The sequence below is a fragment of the Zalophus californianus genome, chromosome 2 (genome assembly GCF_009762305.2).
Source record: "Zalophus californianus isolate mZalCal1 chromosome 2, mZalCal1.pri.v2, whole genome shotgun sequence".
NCBI lineage: Eukaryota > Metazoa > Chordata > Mammalia > Carnivora > Otariidae > Zalophus > Zalophus californianus.
This window is the reverse complement of record NC_045596.1, coordinates 16,376,126-16,396,877: the sequence shown is the minus strand read 5'-3', so window position 1 is coordinate 16,396,877 and position 20,752 is coordinate 16,376,126. Positions and strand designations below refer to the sequence as shown.

At 37.5% G+C, this 20,752-nt stretch overlaps 1 protein-coding gene across 7 annotated transcripts in view; it reads left to right on the top strand.

The window, feature by feature from the left end:
* The window catches only part of KCNIP4 (potassium voltage-gated channel interacting protein 4), a 1,107,330-nt gene extending 1,086,774 nt beyond the window's left edge, over positions 1 to 20,556 (top strand). For all 7 annotated transcript variants that reach the window (XM_027600590.1, XM_027600587.2, XM_027600589.2 and 4 more), the window contains 4 exons: positions 14,047 to 14,154; positions 16,043 to 16,147; positions 17,509 to 17,571; positions 19,065 to 20,556. In XM_027600590.1, coding sequence (XP_027456391.1) covers positions 14,047 to 14,154; positions 16,043 to 16,147; positions 17,509 to 17,571; positions 19,065 to 19,112 — 324 coding nt within the window. In that variant the 3' untranslated portion in view covers positions 19,113 to 20,556. The remainder of the gene's footprint in view (positions 1 to 14,046; positions 14,155 to 16,042; positions 16,148 to 17,508; positions 17,572 to 19,064) is intronic.
* The last annotated feature ends 196 nt before the right edge of the window (positions 20,557 to 20,752 follow it).

Here is a 20,752-nt window from a genome sequence, read left to right as displayed (position 1 = left end):
CTTTGCATTTGTTTGTGTCTTCTTTAATTTCTTTCATCAGTGTTTCACAGTTTTTAGTATGCAAGTTTTTCACCTCCTTAGTTAAGTTTATTCCTAAGTTTTTTATTCTATTCTTTTTGGTGCTATTGTAAATGGGAATGTTTTCCTAGCTTCCTTCTCAGATAATTCATTGTTGATATATAGAAACACAGTAATTTTTGTATGTGATTTTGTATCTTGCAACTTTACTGAATTTGTTTATTAGTTCTAGCAGTTTTTGGGTGTAATTGTTAGGATTTTCTATATATAATATCATGTCATCTGATTTATTTTTCTTACCTAATTTCTCTAGCTACGACTTCCAATACTCTGTTGAAAAGAAGTGGCAATATTGGGTGTCCTTGCATTTCTCCTGATCCCAGAGGGAAAGCTTTCAATTTTTCATCATTGAGCATGTTGTCAGGTGTGGGCTTGTCATATATGGCCTTCATTATGTGAAGATGCTTTCCTTCTGTTCTTAGTTTGTTGAGAGTTTTTATCATGAAAGAGCATTCAACTTTGTCAAATGCTTTTTCTGCATCTATTGAGATGATCATGTGATTTTTCTTCTTTATTCTGTTAATGTGGGATATCACATTAATTGATTTGTATATGTTGAACCATCTTTCCATCAGGGGGATAAAGATTACTTGGTCATGTTGTATGATCCTTTTAATGGGCTGTTCGAATTTCTTGGAATTTTGTGGAGGATTTTGGATGTATATTTATCAAGAATATTAGCCTGTAGTTTTCTTTTCTTGTGGTACCTTCATCTGGTTTTGGTTCCAGGATACTGCTAACCTCATAAATGAGTTTGGAAATATTCCTTCCTCTGAAATTGTTTGAAAGAGTTTGAAAAGGATTGGTATTAGTTCTTTAAATGTTTGGCAGAATTTACCGGTGAAGCCACATGGTCCTGGGCTCAGTGCCTGGCACCAAATACATGCTTGATATTTATAAGGTGTTACCAAAGTAGTTATTACACGAGACATTTTTCTAACAAAGCCAATTAATAACGACATTGGTCATCTTGTTAAACAGTAATCTTCTATCACTGAACATAGTCATTCAATGGCTACATGATCGCTCTGTCCACAATGGTATGAAAGATAATTTTGCATCTCACCATATAGTAAGTACTTACTGTGTGTCAGTCACTAATACTAAGTGTTTAAAAATACTATTAGCTATACACAGTAATAATAACTGACTCTTGTTTAGAACTCATTTGAACTCATGAGTCAGGCAATTGTGCTGAGTGCATTATATATACTAGCTTAGTTCATCTTCACAGGTACCGTTATTAACTCCTTTTTAGCAAATGAAGAAAGGGAATCATGGAGAGGTTTAGCAACCTGCCCAAGGTCACACAGCTAGAAAGTAGGAGGGCCAGGATTCAAACTCAGGCAGTTTGGCGCCAGAATGCATCTTTTAGCAATTGTTATCCTGCCTGAGAGATGTATATAGATCCCCAGCCCCTCATCTGAAAGCCTCAGAGCCAGCTGAGTTTTGTCATTCACAGCCCGGCAGATTTAGGCAAGTAATACCCTGCATACACTAGTCCATATTATTTAATGTCTCTGGTAGGGTCTGCAGCATGCTATAATCAAATGTGTAATATTCATGCAGTGAAATATGATACATGATAAACATGGCAGGGACTGCTGCTGATGACCAATGTCCATGTGCTCCGCTCGGTGATCTCATGAATAGGCCATAATCCCAGGCTCTCCTGCAGTTAGGTGGAGCCATGACTGAGATTTACCAAGAGATGTGAGTAGAAGTGACCACATCTCCTTCTTCTCTCTTCCCATCTGTGGGGACTATGAGCTCACATATTTCAATTGGCCCTGCAACAAAGTGGAAGGAGTCCGGATCTCTGAATGACTGCATGGAACAGAGCACTCTCCCCATTTCACTGTGTGTGAAGTAAGTTTATATGGTGCCAAGTCACTAAGATTTGAAAGTTTTAGTACAGCTGTTAGTGTCCTCTGATTAATATGATAGAGGCAGATTAGATGATAGATAGATGATAGATGATGATAGATCATATGTAGACTGTTAGATGATGGATTGATAGATAGGTAGATAGGTAATTAGAAATAGATTAAAAATAGTTTTATGTCAGTTCACTTCAAGTTTTGGCACTAATGAGTTTGGCACTCAAATTTACAAACCAGGATTGAAACGCAGCCCTGCCTAAGTCTCTAAAACCTATGGTTTTTTGTTTTTTTTTTTAAATAATTTTTTATTGTTATGTGGTTTTAACCAGAGATCATCAAACTTCTCCGTTCAGAGCCAAATAGTAAATATTTTGGCTTTGTGGGCCCTACAGTCTCTATTGTATCTACTCAATTCTGCTGTCGTAGCCACAGACAAATCCTAAGTAAATGGGCATTGCTGTGTTCCAATAAAACTTTGTCTACAAAACAATATGAGCCCTGTTTGACTCCCCAGATGATAGTTTTCCAAACCCCATTCTTAACCATTATAATAGACTGCCTCCTCCTGAGGGCTTGGGCCACAGTGTTTGCTAGATGACATCTAAGATGGCATTCTATGATCTGATTACTGAATATTATCACCAACTTTCACAATTCGCATTCAATCCATCCCATCCACAAAAATCCCTGGTTACTGACACAATGGTTGGCTACATGATCAACTCTGAACCTTTACCACCATTTCAACAATTACCGTCTGCCAAACATTATCACCAGCAGGGCAATGCATGCTTCTGAGCAGGTCCCGAATGGCAAGTTTACTTGAATTATTGAAGCTGACTTAAAATAACATTCTGGAATAGCTATACCTGCTTCCTACAGGTGACATCAGAGCTACGGTTCAAAGCTTCAAGGAAACACCATTCACTGACAATCCAATTCATACTGAATAAAATGTGAGTGGCACTGCCTGGAGACGTTATAAACCAAAAAAGTAATCTCGTCGTCATTCACAGTGATGAGAAAAAAGTGTTTTTCCTCCCAAATATCATTTATGGTTGTGGCAAAACTTTCTTTCTAGGATTAGTCATTTTATCAAATTAAATAGTTATTTTCAGGGCACCTGGGTGGTTCTGTTGGTTGAGCACCAAACTCTTGATTTCGGTTCAAGTCATGATCTCAGGGTCCTGAGATGGAGCCCTACATCAGACTCTCTGCCAGAGTCTGCTTGTCCCTCTCCCTCTCCTACCCCACCACGTGTGTGCTCTCTCTCTCTCAAAATAAATAAAATCTTTAAAAAAATAAATAGCTATTTTCTTTTGAGATGTCAGATACCAGTGGGAATTATTTAGGCAATGTTACCAATAAGTATAAAATTCTGATTTTATCACATTTATTAATCATTAGGGTTTATCCATCTTATATCTCTTAACACAAACACACACACACTTATACAACCTGTACACATAATTCTGTTCTTGTCTAGTGCCCATTGCAGGGAGCTATTGAAAGGAAAGTGAAAGGTAGGTTCAGAAGTCTTCTCATTTCATTTATGCATTTAACAAATACTTATTGAGCATGACTATGTGCCAAACACTCTTCAAAGTGCTGGCTGGGGACACAACAGTGAACAAAAGACACAAATCTTTGTCTTCATGGAGCTTATATTCTCCCATTTTCATGGAATCCAACTGTTTTCACAGTTGGGTCTGTTGCCCTGGGCCCCATCCATACATTTTGTTGATTCCCAGGGAATCTGACCAGGCCACATGTGTCCTGGTTTTTGCTTGTCGTCCATCATTCTGGCCTGCTCCTTCCCTGTGGTCTTGCCTAGTTTTGCCATGGGGGTACTCAGCTCCTCCTGCATTTGCTTACCATTTCCTGTAGGCCCTAAGGGCAAGTCCTTTAAACCTCTCATAGCACACGCTACAATGTGGGGTAACAGCAGATGATTACAAGACAGACAAGAAAAGCATACAATAAATATCTGACAGACCACAGGTCAGATTTGTTTTTTAAAATTCATTTTTAAATAAAGTTTTTTTTAAATTTTAGACCAGATTTACCTTTATAGAAAAATTGCAAAGATAGTACAGACAGTTCTCATATACCTCTCATCCAGTTTCCCTGTTATTAGTATCACATTAAAATGGAATACTTGCTACAAGTAATGAGCTAATATTGATGCATTATCCACTAAAGTCCATACTTTCTTCAGATTATCTTAACTCTTACCTAATGTCCTTTTTTTGTCCATCCTATATAGGATACCGTATTAAATTTAGCCACTAGATCTCCTTAGGCTCCTCTTGGATGTAACAGTTCTTCAGATATTCCTTGTTTGTGATGACCTTGTGAGTTTTGAGGAGTATGGGTCAGGTGTTTTGTAGAATATCAGATTTGTTTGATGTTTTTTTTCTCATAATTAGCCCGGGGATGTATGTTCTGGGGAGAAAGCCCAAAGAATTAAAGTGCCATATTTTATCACATAAAAGCAAGAGTACATTTTATCAACATTGTTGACTTCTACGTTGGTCACCTGGTTGAAGTAGGGTTGGTTATTCCTCTGCTGTAGAGTTAACTCTTTTCCCCCTCTTCCCAAACCATACTCTGGAAGAAAGTTATTCTGCACAGCCCACACTTTAGGCTGGGGGAGTTACATTCCACCTCCTTGAGAGTAGAATATAATTTACATAATTTACATGGAATTCTTCTGCCTGGGATATTTGTCTCTTCTCCTCCATTGAGGAATTTATTCAAGAAGTCATTTATATCAGTATGGACCAATGGAGATTTATTTTGTCTTTTGAGTTTAATCCAATATAACCCTATTTATTTTGTTGCTGAAATTGTTACAGCTTGGCAACTGGGAGCTGTTTCAGTAGACTCCTGTGTCCCTTCAACGTTCTCCTATCATTGTGGTTGTTTCTTCTCTTTTGCTGTGTTTCTTTCATCAGACCCGTATTTTCTGGCACTACAAGATGCTTCAGGCTCATCTTTCGTCTTCCCTGCCCCAGTCCTGAATTAATCTCCAACTTTAACATCCAGCCACTGTGGAGGCTCCAGAAGTCTCTTCTCATCTAAAAGAACACATGCTTCTCAGTCAGACACAGGGTTCAAATCTAGATACTACCACTTCTAGCTCTGATCCCTGGGCAGGTTCCTCATTCCCTCTGTGCTTGAATTTCTTCAACGTAAATTGGAAATAATCATGATAGATACCTCACAAAATTGTTGTTTGATTAAATGATGGATTTAAAGAGTTTTGAAAGTTTCATGGCATATAGAAAATGCTCAGTTAATGTTAGTGACCCTGGTTGACATCTGGTCAGTCTCAGAGAATTGATCTCTCTCCGTCTCAGTGTTCCTGGACATGTAACTCTTGGGCTTCTTAGCTGATCTTCTTACAACTTTCATGGTCACACATATATTTGCATAGTGACACACTTATTTTTAAGAAGCTAAGGGTATTTTCTAATGCATTTATGAATTAATTTTATAGCAAGAATTATGAATTCCTGGCATTCCTTATTTTCTACAAATGTTATTAGGAAGTAGATGAACTGCAAATCACTACGAGTCATTATTTTACATCACCCCACAATTTTGTCCTATACTAGCAAGAAAAGAGATATGGCCTGTGTTTATATCATACTGTTGTGTATAACCACAGCCCATTGATTCAATTCTAGTCAAAATGAGGCCTGGGCTTTGAGTCAGAGGTCTGGGATTGATTTTTAGTTCCCTGTTCACTGACTATGCCTTGGCTTGGTCCCTTGTTTCCTCTGAGCATCTCTCTACAATATAAAGACTGCAATACCTACTCCCTACGGTTGCATGAGGCTGACATGAAATAACGCACAGAAATTGCCTAACACAGGGCCCCACAGACATCTATAAACTGTAGTCATTATTACTTTTAAATTTCAGTGCTCCCAGAACCCAGGACTTCTACTCCTTTCCTAAGGAAATAAGTCAAAATGATGGGAAATAGAGAACAATTTTACACAGCATCATTTATAGTAAAGAAAAATTTTAATTTATTTACATAGCCACCAATAGAAAGTATGGTTAAGTAAATCACAATATATCCATATGACAAAGCAGTGTTTCCAACTCCAAATTACGATCATTAATACATGGTAAAATTAATTTAGAGATTAATGATAAGAATGTTTAAAAAATTAATAGAAGAGAAATGGAAATAATTACTTTCTGGTGTATGTGTATGTGTTTGTGTATGTTCTAGCTTGCCATTTAATATGTAATTATTGTGGTTTGGGGTCCAAAACGTTAAAAAACCATTGTCATAGTATCATTAGATTAAACCATATGAAATTAATATTCTTGCAAATATGATAAAAAATATCAGCAATTTGGGACTCCTGCGTGACCCTGTTGGTTGACCATCTGACACTTGATCTCAGCCCAGGTTTTGAATCTCAGGATTTTGAATTCAAGCCCAACGTTGGGCTCCATGCTGGGTGTGGAGTCCACTTAAAAAAAAAAATCAGCAATTTCATAGGGTTCAACCTAATATGTAGTAATTTAAATGACGTCACAATGAATTTTCAGTGATGTGGGAAAATGCTTGTAATTTTAAGTGAAATATACATTATTATATATACATACATGACCTTTACTATAAATATGCTACGCATAAAAATGGAAATGTTCATTTTGCATAAGTGATAGGATTATGTGTGATTGCAATTTTCTTCAGTATAGTTTTCTATAATTTTTTACATAAATCAAGCATATTTATGTATACATTTGTTATGTATTTATATTCATTTTTGTTTAAAAATTTATTAATGTTAAATGGCCTCTAGTGAGATCGAACCAAAGAACTTTCCTCTAACTTAACGTGTCTGTCATCACCTTTTCAGACACTAAATTAGCTAAATAGACAATATTATATATCAAATGAGGTAAGTACATTATCCCTTCTGCATGACAAAATCAGGCCACAAATCCTAGAAAATTTACTTATTATTTTTTAGACATATTGATGCCTGATGCAAACTTCAGATAGTACCTGAAATTGTGTCTTTCAAATACTTCAAAAAGTGGCTCAACTACTGTGGAAGCTTAATTCCAATCACAGGAGGTCATACCAGAGAAAATAAGCAACCTTTAAAAATTTCATGAACATACATAAGAAAGCATAAAATTAGAAATACACCAAACACGTGTATGATTTTCCATACCGAATCTGTCACTAACTAGCTAGTTAACATTTTTAACCTTTGGTAAGTCACTTAATGTTCTTTTCCCAACTATAAACAGGACTATTTATTGCAAATACCCTAAACACATGATTATAAGCCATATTGCTCTTTGAGTGGCAGATAGGGAGGCAGGATGTTGGTTTGCAACCTCAGTAGTTCCTCTGGTGAAATTCCAAACTGGCCCCCTGCACCCAGACAGTGAGGAGAGACTGAAGAAAGAGACAGGCCACTCCAGAATGGTAGGTGGCAGGTGTAATTAGTAAGGGAACTTACCTGTGAGGCTTGTCGTGGGCAACTCCAAGACAAGTAAATCTCTGTACTGTCCACCAGAACCTTAAAAAATTTTATGGAGGCCTTAATGGAATTCAGTCACATATACAGTCCAGATGGTCTCAACAAGACCTTACTTTCTCAAGGCTACATCCTTGAAGTGGCTCCTTTTCCAGAAAGGGTGGGCAGACCATACATTCCAAGGACAGAGGAGGGGCAGGAGCCTTGGACTGCCTGGGCCAGCTTGTGGGTCAAGCAATGGTCATGTCCTCTTGATGACCTCCTCTGACAGAGGAAGACTAATGTCCCTGTCATAGCAACCAGAACTAAGGCACTACGCAAAAATTTGAAAGATACCGAAAAGCTCACAACTGAACAAGGCTGGGATATTATAAAGTCAAATCTTTATGCCTTTTTCCTTCTTTTGCTTTGATCATAAGAGAATGGAAACCACAATTCAGTACCAATCATTTTTGTGCATTAGGGAACAGATGCAAGATTTTTTCACAGATAAAAGGTAATTATGCAAAGTACTCCAAGAATTTTCTTTTTCTTTCTTTCTTTTTTTTTTTTTTAAGCCTTGTGTCTCCTACTCGATAGATTTCAGTTACCATTCAGAAAAGCGTGGAGCAAAAACCACATAAAATACACTGAGTTTCTCATTTTTCTTTTCTACACGTAAGGAATCATTCTTCTTTTGAAATAACTGTTTATTGATATCATCCTGCCAGATGGTATATTACAAGGTAGAGGGGTGCTCAAGGTCCACAGCCATCTTTTAATGTAAGTAGTTTTGGGATACATCGTACTTAACAGGAAGATGTGAATCAGCTGTCAGCTTGTAAATCAGGATATTTTTGTTTACAAATAATAGAAAATCACATACTAACAAAAACAATGTGATGAGTTTATTGGCTCACAGAAAGAAAAAGTCCAGAGATAAGGATGGCTACAACAAAGGGCGGGCTCTCCTGTGGTCCCAAAAGATGCCAGCCACTCCTTGGCTCCGAGCTTTACTGCTCGTGTCGAGTAGACGCGGACTGAGTTCAGTTGTATGCCAACCCAGATCCAATTGCCTTGACCGAAGGGATAATATACGCCTCTTGACTTTGCTCAGGTCACAGCTCCATCACTAAAGCTAGAGGTGGAGAGCACTTCTGCAGAATTGGATGAAGCACCAAGTGGAAATTAGCGGGGGTTTAGTAGGAAGGCAACCAACAAAAGTCCGTATGTGACTTTAAAACTGCTTTTCACTGTTGCTCTGGTCTGCTCCATTTGGTGATAGGGTCAAAGCCATTGATGATTTCTGTAGGCCAGTGGTTCTCAAAGTGTGATTCCTGAATCAACAGTATCAGCATCCCCTTGGAATATGTTAGAATTATATATTCTTGCACCCCAACCTAGACCTAATGAACCTAGACCTAGACCTCTCCTGAGGGTGGAACCCAGCAAGCTGTGTTCTAGCAAGCCCTCCAGATGATTGTGTGGCAAGCTAAATTTTGAGAACCAATGCTCTAAGCATGTCTTCAAAGACTTGGTATCCAGCCCCCCTTTTCAACTGAGAGCACATAACTATTACTTTGTGATTTAAAGCAATGGATGATGTTTATATGGATAGCCATCAACTTCAGCTGGCCTTTTAAAACTGTCCAGCAATCTTTCTCTGAGAAGCCTACATTCCCGTAATCGGCAATGGCTATTTTGTAGCTTCTAATAAGCCAAAGCTTACAGTTTATCAGTTGTACATTGCACATTAACTCTTGATTATAGTATGTTATATATTTCAGGTTTATATATATTACAACAACTTTCCAGGAGATAGCATGAAGTATTTTGAGGGATGCCCACCTTCTCATAATTTGCACAAGTCACCTATCTAGTACCATGGCTGCCTCCTTATTTACTTAAACCTTCGATTCTTGCCCTTTCTGCCCTGTCACTCCCAAGCAGATGACATCCATTGAAGTTGTCAGGTGGGGACTCACTCATCCTCTTGCTTTTATCAGCTGCTGGCATCCACAGCATGTTCCCCTTCTTCCATGTTAACTGAGGAAGTGCACCTCCTCCCTCCAGAGCTCAACCCTCTACCTGCACTTGGGTGCCAGAACGATCAGCCCATCTCTAGCACTCCCTCCTTCTCTCTCACACACACATCTTTAGTAATCTCTTCATAGACAGTTCCCTCCAGTAATCAAAGTGCTTATCTTCAAAAATCTCTCCTGTGATCCCATATTCCTCTTCAGATATAGCCGGCTCTCTATCATCATGGCCAGCCAAGAGCCGTGAGTTTTCTTCTAATCTCTATCATTGTGTGCTTCTTCTACTCCTCGGAAAGTTCTCCCATCACTCATTGGTGACCTCCATTTTGTTGATCCAATGAACATTTTTCATTCTCCAGCAGCATCTTGTATTACCATGAACCATCCTTTTCTAGGAAAATGAACTCCTCACTTGACCTCTCATACTGCCTTAGCAACTTATTTTCAAGATCCCTTGCCAGCCTCGCTTCTCTCTGCCTACCAAATGCTGTAATCCTTTGTGGGCTTCTCTTGAATTCTCTTTTTCTCTCACTTTACATTTTACCCTGAATAAAGATGGGGAGTAGGGTATGGTTATCTGATTGTCACAGCACCATTTGTTGAAAACATGACTCTTTCCCCATTGCATGGTCTTGGCACCCTTGTTGAAAATCAACGATCACAGATGTTTATTTCTAGATTTGCAACATTATTGCACTGGTCTATATGTCTATTCTTATGCAAGTGCTACATTGTAGATTTGCAGTGAGTTTTGAGATTGGAGTTTGAGCTCTCTAACTGTGCTTTTTTTTTCATATTGTTTTGGCTCTTTGGGGCCCTGTGCAATTCCATATGAATTTGAAGATCAGCTTTTCCATTTCTGCAAGAAAGTCAATGGTTATTCTTTTTTTTTTATTTTATTATATTATGTGAATCACCATACATTACATCATTAGTTTTTGATGTAGTGTTCCATGATTCATTGTTTGCATATAACACCCAGTGCGCCATTCCATATGTGCCCTCTCTGAAACAAATAATACATTATATGTTAAAAAATATATATATATAGTAGGAAGGGGAAAAGGAAGGGGGGATTGGAGGGGGAGATGAACCATGAGAGACCATGGACTCTGAGAAATAAACTGAGGGTTCTAGAGGAGAGGGGGTTGGGGGAATGGGTTAGCCCAGTGATGGGGTATTAAAATGGTTATTCTTGATGAATTTTTTTAATAAAATGATAATTGTACACCTTCTTAGCATGATTAAAGTCAGTATCATGCTTAAAGTAGAAACACTAGAAACAGTCTTATTAAATTCAGTAACAAAGTAAGGATGGCTATTATTGTTGTTATTATGTAATATTGTCTTGGATATATGATTCACTATAGTTAGAAAAAAAGAAAGTAATTAAAAATATAAAAATTAGAAAGAAGAGGTAAAACTAACTCCATTTGCAGCTAATAGGATTGCATCCATGAAAAATCCAGGAGAATCAATTGAAAAACTATCACATACAACAGAAACACTCACTTAGTTGGCAGCATACAGAATTATTATAGAGAAATCAATAGCATTTGTATATACAAACAAAAGTAATTTAGAACATGTAATAGAAAAAATACCTCATTTAAAACAGCACAAAAGGATTAAAATACCTAGAAATAAGTATGACTAAGAAACATGAAAGAACAACTTGGAAAAAAAAAACCAAACCAAAAAGGTCTAAAACATACCTGAGTTTGGTATGCTGAATAATAGCCCACCAGGTGTCTACATCCTAATTTCTGGAACTTGTGAATATGTTACCTTTACATGGTAAAAGGAGCTTTGTGGGTGTGATTAAGGATCTTGAGATGGGGAGATCATCCTGGATTACCTAAGTGGGTTTAATGTAATCACAGGGGTCCTTGTAAGAGGGAACAGGAAGATCAGGTAAGAAAAGAAACATATGACAAAGGGAGCAGAGACTAGAGTGATGTGCTCCGAAGACGGAGGAAGAGGTCACAAGCAAACAATGCAAGTAGCCTCTAAAAGCTCAAGAAAGCAAGGGAGCAGACTCTCCCTCTACATCCCCTGTGCTCCCCCATTTTGATTCCAGCCCAGTGAAACTCATTTCAGACATCTGACCTGAAGAACTGTAAGATAATAAACGTGTATTATTTTGAGTCACTAAAGTTGTGGTAATTTATTACAGTAGCCAGGAGAACACTGATAAATAGGTTCAGTGACAAAAATGACTTAGACAAGGGCAGGGTCTCTCATAGTCTTGATTAGGAAGACTCACCAACATGCAGTTGTGAATTCTGCCAAAGCTGATCTGTAAATTTACCTCAAACCTTTCAAAAGTCATGCGCAGTATTAAAGCAAGAGAAAATAGCTGGAAAAAAAAAGATTGACCAGGAGGAAATAGCCCTAACAGCCACTTTCATAATTGGGCCGATGTAAGTAGAGGTGGATAAACAGATTTACTAATGAAATAAAAGAGAAATTTCAGAAATATAAACAAATACATAAAAGATTTAAGGATATGATAAATCTTGCATCTCAAAACAATGGGTAACAAATAATAGTGTGAAACCAGATAATTAACTAAAAACAGTAGATAATTCCAAATGGAATAAGGATTTGAATGTATCAAAGTAAACTTCTGAAGTAGTAGGAAAAAGCATGGGAGTATCTTTCTACAACTTCGAATGCAGGAGGCCTTTTCAATATGACATAAACCAAAAGACATAAATTAAAAGACTGACAAATTCTAGAATATAAGAATAAAAAAATACCTACTTTGCAAAAATCAATATGAGAAAAATCAAAAGAAATGACAAACTGGGAAACAACACTGGAGGACATATCCCAGACAAAGGATAATTTCACTAATAACATGAAGAGTTTCTATAAATCGAGACATTTGAAAAAAAATGTTCAAATTTGTTTAGTATACAAACATAAGTAATCTGAGAAAGAGTTTCCCATGAAAGAAGAAAACATAAAAGTTGAATACTATATAGTATTGACAAGCTATAATATTCTTACACATAAAAAATTCTCATATATAGATTTTGAGAGGGGAGTTTGGGACACAATTTGGAAATAACTCTAAAGTTTACAAATATTCAAATCCTTTAACCCAGAAATCCCATGTCTAAGCATTTATTCTACACATATTTTTGCTCAAGTATGAATTATGTACATATAAGGTCACTCTTCATAACATTGTTTTTAATGAGGTTGGAAATCTTTCAATAATCATCAATGGGAGTGTGGTTAAATAAACTATGGTGCATTCATACACATTATGTGAAAAATAACTGTGAAAAAGATTGGAATTATTTCTAAGATGGTTAAGTGGGGGGGGGGCAGTACAGAACAGCCTGTCAGACTATTTGTGTAAAGGGATATAGAATATACATAAATAAATATGCCTTATACTTGTATATGCACAAAAATTCCATGCCAGCTGCCCAGGGAGAAAGAAAAAGGGTAGCTGGGGTCCACGAACATCTTACATATTTTTAAATTTTGAACTATGTGAGTATTACCTACTTTTCAAAGTAAAAAAAAAAAACATCAAAATTAAGAAAACTGGGACAGGGAAACAGCTATAAAATGATGGAATATGGAAATGCAGAGAGAAAAAGCAAATTCACCCAGAAAGCCACTTCTGCATGCCCCTTGGGCTCTTCAGTTCCCAGGTACCAGTGGATTATCAGATCTACGTGAGCTCAGAATTACTGCATTGTGATGGTATCTCTGCTCCACATGACAACAAATATATAGGAATTTGATCAAGTTCAATCAAACCAGCCTAACCATGATACTGGCTAAGGGCTTCGTTTACTTGGCAAACACATAACCAATGCCCTTGCTAGACATTGTTATAGCTTAACTCTTTTAATCCTCACAAAAACTTTTAAGAAGTGGGTATTATTATCCCCATTCTACAGATATGCAGATTGAGCAAAAGGAGGTTAAATGGTCAGAGGACACAGAGCTGTCAAGTGACATATTGTCAAGTGACTGGTGTTTGAGGTCAGGCAATCTGGCTTCAAACTCCAGGCTCTTAACCACTGCCCCATGTGTGTTATAACTTGATTTCTAAGTAACAGTTACAGTCGGCCCATATCTTAAAGACAGACCATATTTCTTGTTAGCAGATCTTTTTCATGGGAAGTATGCTATGTATGTGCTTGTATTTCTTAAGATACAGTGTTATCAGATTCTTTTCAGTAAAAGAAATTGTGTGCAGTTGTGGTAGAAATCCAATACTACTTAGAGCATGCATCTTGCTGTTTGGGTGTCTGTCCTCCTAGCATTTCCAGTTCCACAGGTGATTTAAGTCACAGTTCCCAAGTCAAAGATGAGAATGTTAAAGCTAAGGAGTGGTTTATGCCCACAGAGAACTCTGAGAAACAGAGGCCCAAGAACACATTATTTCGCGAAATAACGGTTAGAAAATCCAGAGGGTGGTAACCCTTGCGGCCATCGTTTGAGAGAGACTTTTATCATAGTTGTTTTATTTTTTTTAGAAACGTCCTATCAAATTATACTTTTATTTCTTTTTAGGATTTCATCAAGGGTCTTTCCATTTTGCTCCGAGGGACAGTTCAAGAAAAACTCAACTGGGCATTTAATTTGTATGACATAAATAAAGATGGCTACATCACTAAAGAAGTAAGAAACGCCTCACCAACACAACTCTCCTTTGGACTGTTTCCATTTTTCTAACTTTAAATGTTAAACAATTGAAACTATTAATATGAAAATTGCATTTTTAAGAAATCTAAAGTATTTTATGTGGTGGTGGTGGTGAAATACTCTTAATAAAAAACTTGCAATGGATAGGAATAATTTATGGTACATCTATCTTCAAAGTGAATATAAAACACATAAGGATTGTACCCCTGTCTCCTAATGGCATTCAAATAAATACTGTAAATTGGATAAAGACTATGGTTGGAATCAGGAAGAAAATGTCTACAAATCATGCCTGAATGTTTGGCCCGTGACCTTTTTTTCTTCCAATATAATGTGGAAAGAGATACAATTTTAAAATTGCAGAGACTGCAATGACCTGTGTTGTGTAGAACGTGACCTGATGGAAGCGGTGGGGCCCCCCAAACACTGCCAGGCAGGCTGTGCAAGAAAAAAGGTCCACACACCGAATTAAGAAGCTCATATCAAATGGTTTATTAAACCAGTATAAAACACCGTAAGAAGGGGAAAGGGATGGGGTAAGTTAACAGATTTAGGATAGGGTCCAAATGGGGCTGAAAGACATTACATGAATCCTGGGGGATCCTCCATGTTCATATCTCCCTTCTTCCTGACTCACTTTCTTTTCCGGAAGTTTGAGTTTTGAGCATAAGGACCCTCAAACAAAAGGTACCCAGGGTTACTGACCTGACCTTACTCGGTGAGGGACATAGAAAGTGCACCTGACCACGGATGTAGCGTGACAAATAGCCTGATCCAAGGCCATAGGTTTTGTGGTTTTTGAGCAGAAGATACATAGGGCCAGAATGTTTCGCACCAATGGATGGCTGAAGTAAGACCTCATGAATATTAAGTGTTTATGCATATTGAATATATCCTGAAGAGTTAGTGCCTCTTGTACCTGGTGTACAGTAGTACAGAAAATATTTAGTACTCGGATGCCTTGGAACTATTAGGTACCTCTTAGCCCTTCCATCCCTTTCTATCTCTATGTTTAACACAAACATGCTGGTCTTACACATAACACGTTTCACGAATTCTGCTGAAGTCAGACAAACTTCTTGCTACTTAAAACATCTTAAAATGTTTTACCTATGACTTATACGCTATAAACTACTTTATCATTAATAAGAGAATTGAATACTCTCAAAAGTAAATGTATATTACATCTGTATTATCAACTTTAATCTAGACTTTTATATGGAAATTTCGATATGAAGGAAAGAAATGTGAAATAATAAATCTGAATGTTTGGGTAATTAGATATTATTTTTACTGAGATTGAAAATGACAAGTCAAAAACTAGATTTTGTTTTAGTTAAAAAATTAATGAAATTTCAAGGAATTTCAATGAAATATAGCCATACTATTTTGACTAGCCTACAGGCGCAATTTCTTCACTTAAAGCTATTGTAGGAAAAAAACAAGGAAAATCCTAATAAGCTTTGAAATTTATCAGTTCGTTTTCGTATAATGCTGTTGATATGGAGTTCATTCTCAGTAAAAGGAAACTGATAATCAACATTTAAGATATATAATAACTCCATAAAACAAAGATAGTCTATAGGAAGTCTATGGAAATCCAAACATTAAGCCAGAACAATTTTCCGATCATCTTGGATATGTGGGAATTTACTTACTTCATTTTGAAACCAAGATCAAAATTAATTCTTACATTCTGACCCTGCTGTTTTTAAGGCACAAAACTGTTGGCTTCTCCTCTGGGACAACCAAAAGGCAGTTAATGGAATAATAAAAAATTTTTGAAATGGAGTAGGAATAATCTGTCAGAGTGGTTTCTTCATACAGCACATGCAGCCTCATGTGAGTGCCTTTTACTTTTCAGGAAATGCTTGATATAATGAAAGCAATATACGATATGATGGGTAAATGCACATATCCTGTCCTCAAGGAAGATGCTCCTAGACAACACGTCGAGACATTTTTCCAGGTAGGAACGCAAGTAGAAGTCAGAGAGGGAGTGAAAAAGAGTAAATTTCCTAATGCTTGCAAAGTGTCACGATAATTCAAAAAAAAGCAAAAGGAAAAAAAAACACTTTTAATGAAAGGGACAAAACAATAGAATATTAACCATAATACTAATTTAGTAATTTTGGTTTTGAATTTATTAGAACACTGATAACTACATTTATTGAACGTTCACTATATCCTAGACAGAACACTGAGGAATTGCTGTGTTTCGCATGTTTTGATGTTTGTTTTGAATAAATTCTCAAAAGAATCCTTATGGTTATAAATACTCTTTAGCCTCAATTTACAGATGAGAAAACCAAGACTGAAAGTGTCAGCAAACTGCCTGAACTATCATAGCTAGAGGGCCAGATTATCTAGGGCAGCGATTCTAGAGGTCTACCACATTCTACTGAAAAGAGAACAGCCTAACAGCAGTTGGCCATATGATTCTTTTATTTTATTTTATTATGTTATGTTAATCACCATACATCATTAGTTTTTGATGTAGTACTCCATGATTCATTGTTTGCGGATAACACCCAGTGCTCCATGTAGCACGTGCCCTCTTCAATACCCATCACCAGGCTAACCCATCCCCCCACCCCCCTCCCCTCTAGAACCCTCAGTTTGTTTCTCAGAGTCCATCGTCTCTCATGGTTTGTCTCCCCCTGATTCCCCCCTCTTCATTTTCCCCTTCCTGCTATCTTCTTTTTTTACATATAATGTATTGTTTCAGAGGAAGAGGTCTGTGATTCCACAGTCTTGCACAATTCACAGCGCTCACCATAGCACATACCCTCCCCAGTGTCCATCACCCAGCCACCCCATCCCTCCCACCCCCCACCACTCCAGCAACCCTGTTTGTTTCCTGAGATTAAGAGTTCCTCACATCAGTGAGATCATATGATACATGTCTTTCTCTGATTGACTTATTTCGCTCGGCATAATACCCTCCAGTTCTACCCACGTCGTTGCAAATGGCAAGATTTCATTCCTTTTTATGGCTGCATAATATTCCATTGTATATATATATATAACCACATCTTCTTTATCCATTCATCTGTCGATGGACAGCTTTGCTTTTTCCATAGTTTGGCTATTGTGGACATGGCTGCTATAAACATCAGGGTGCATGTACCCCTTCGGATCCCTACATTGGCCATACGATTCTTATCACTAAGAAAGGACTAGCTCCTGCTCTGAAGCATTTCCTCCCTGTAAAACAAGCAGGTGGACTCTTCATCAGCTTCAGCTGTGAGGGTATCAAGGGAGGTTATCAAGGGAGGGTACCAAGGGAGAACTCTGAATGAAGTTTTTTGTTCTTTTCTTCCTGAACAGAAAATGGACAAAAATAAAGATGGAGTTGTTACCATAGATGAATTCATTGAAAGCTGCCAAAAAGTAAGTAATGGTAGTAAAGAAACTGTCCCTTTTGCTTTCATAATAGTCAAAGTAGAGTCAGCTAGCCACCATGAGCTGAGCAAAGTACAATGCTGACCTAAGCTTGCCATTTGTACACAGCTAAGAGAAGCCTACCACTCTGAAAAAGGGCATCAACTTATAATTCAATTAATTAACATTTATAGAGTGCCTACCTTGAGGAGAGCCATGTAGGAAGCCCTAAACGTACCAATGTTACACATATACTGCATCTTTGTTTCCTAAATCCTTTAGAGAGTACTCATCACTGAGGGTTAAAACATATGTGAGATTTGAATTGCTCTTTGTCCAGACTGAGCATATAACATATTATCCCTATAGAGATTTAGAATTCCAGTACAGCAAAGTATACATCACAGGCCAAGTTTGCATCCAATTTCTGAAGGAAACATACTGCTTTAATGTATGAGCACCAGAAATGGCTTTTCGGCTGAACCAGTAAAGATCTTCAGTCATAAAAAATACAGAGTGGAAAATTCAGAGAAATCCAAATGGTTTTCCATTATCTGGTGGGAGACCAGTTTTAGCTTACCTAAAACTATTTGACTTGATGCATGGGTAGAGCCACAATTAAGAATAAATACTTTAAGATAAATGTAGAGACAATGAGGTTTGTTGATACTTTAGCTTTTCTAAATTGGTATACTTTCCCTTTCTTGGTGCCTGCTTGCTTCTAAACTCTTATTTCGATGTGGTGGTCTTTAAGAGCGTTAACTTGGTGACATCAACCTGCTGATGCTGTTCCTTGGCTTCTAGCACCGGAAGTCAGCACAAGTTTAGCTACTATTTACCATTACTACAAACAGCTCACCAAGCGCCATCCGCAGTCTCCAAGTGCTCAAAGTCTGTCCCCTTGTTTCTAAGGAATATGCTAAACTGAACACAGCCACTGGCCCAAGGTGGCTCTCAAACAGTTCCTTCCCTGGCATTTTTAAAGGCTCCTAAAGGCCCCACAGATTTAGCCCTAACAGACCCAAAGAGAGAGGTGAAAGGACTATAGACATGTCTCCCAAGCCCCGACCTCTAATCCTCAATGGAGTTGGCTCTTAGCTCACACACAAACCCTGTTTCCTTATACATGTACAAGTCTCTGTGACTTGGCCCGCGATCTACCTGGAATGCCAAAATTCGCATTTGCTCACTTATTTTTGGTCTTACCCTCAGCGCCTCTCTAGTTTTCATTCTGCCATTCCAATTTGAGAAATATTTTCTATTAACACCAAGTAAGATTCAAATGAAATATTTAAAGCCTGCAGACTCAACAAAATGTAAAATGGGCTCTCCATACTTACCTGTGTGGAAAATGGGTAGGATGATATTTACATTTGCGAACACTCAGTATTCGAGCTTTTGGCCTAAGCAGTGGTGGGAGAGGCAGTGCGCAGAGGCAAAGAACGGTGGCCCCTCACTTACAGGGATACTTAGTTTAATCCCACTGTGTTTCTCCCTTACAGGATGAAAACATAATGCGCTCCATGCAGCTCTTTGAAAACGTGATTTAACTTGTCAAATGCATCCTCAATCAAACAGACAAATGTGAACTATCCTACCACACTTAAAGTTGGAGCTACCACTCTTAGCATAGATTGCTCAGCTTTCACTGAGGCATATTATGCAAACAAGCTTTGTTTTAATATAAAGCAATCCCCAAAAGATCTGAGTTTTCCAGTTACAAATTTTCATCCTTTTCATAATGCCACTGAGTTCATGGGATGTTCTAAGTCATTTCATACCCTGTGACTATTCAAAAGTAATAGAATCTGGCATATAGTTTTATTGATTCTTTAGCCATGGGATTATTGAGCTTTCACATTATCAGTGATTTTAAAATATCAGTGTTTTTTGCTACTCAACTGGATGTATTCAGCCCCAGGATTTTAAATGGTTTTCTAAAGTATTGGCATCTGCATTTAATTTCCAGAAATTAATTTTCATGTTTGTATGCTGTGATTCCATTTATACACCAAGTAAACCAAACAAGATTACTATAATTAAAAAACAAACACACAGTCCCAGTTTCTACGCATTTGCCGCCTTCTGTTAAAGATACTCATTTATCTGGCATTTTTTATAACATGAAATAAATTAGTTCATCACCAGATGTCAGCATATGCCTAATAAAGCTTATTTAATAAGCATTTCTTAATTTTTCATAATACATATTACAGCCAAGGCCTACGTGATGTATATAATTTTGGATTTGTCCAATTCTACAGGTTGACTGTTTTCTGTTGTGTCATTAAGTGGAGGTCCAAGAAGGTGTGGAACAAAGCAAAGATGTTTATAGGCTCAAGGGTCAAGATATCTGCCCTCCAGTACATGGTAATACTTAATGCCAAGTAATTCCTAACAGCATCGAAGGCCTAGTCCGTCCCCTTTCCCTTGACTCCTTCAAGGTACCTTTCTTTTACACGCCATTCAGGGCCAAAGGGACCTGAACTACCCCAACACCTACATGTAGGAAACAAAGAGCAAGCAGAATTCACGTTAAAACCATCAGTGAGTCCATTCTATCAAGAACTACCGTACCAAAACCTCACTGAAAATGAAAATAAATGCCAAGCAATTCATCTGGACTGTATTATGATTTTGCTCATCATAAAACTCCAATACTTCAGATTCTTTTTAATGATCATAAGCCAAAATTGTAAAGTTGCCACAACACGACTAAGGATACACACACCCTCCCTGTTTTGCAGAAATCTCATAAAGACCAAGAGGCTACAGTAGGAGGAAATTTGCAACTGTCTTTGCAACAATAAATCAGGTATCTATTCTGGTGTAGAGATAGGATGTTGAAAGCTGCCCTGCTATCACCAGTGTAGAAATTAAGAGTAGTACAATACATGTACACTGAAATTTGCCATCGCGTGTTTGTGTAAACTCAATGTGCATTTTGTATTTCAAAAAGAAAAAATAAAAGCAAATAAAATGTTTATAACTCTACTGTCTATGTTATAGGTATTTATTCCAACAAATTTTATAAGTACTAGATTAAAAATACTGTTTTTCTTATGGCATTGTAGGATTGTACATATCTTTGCCCTAGGGTGGTGCTAAGTACAGTGAAGAAAAGTAAAAGCAAGGCCCGTGGGCAGGCACACATTTTAGCTGATAGGATCTGAGGATGTGACAGGTGAGT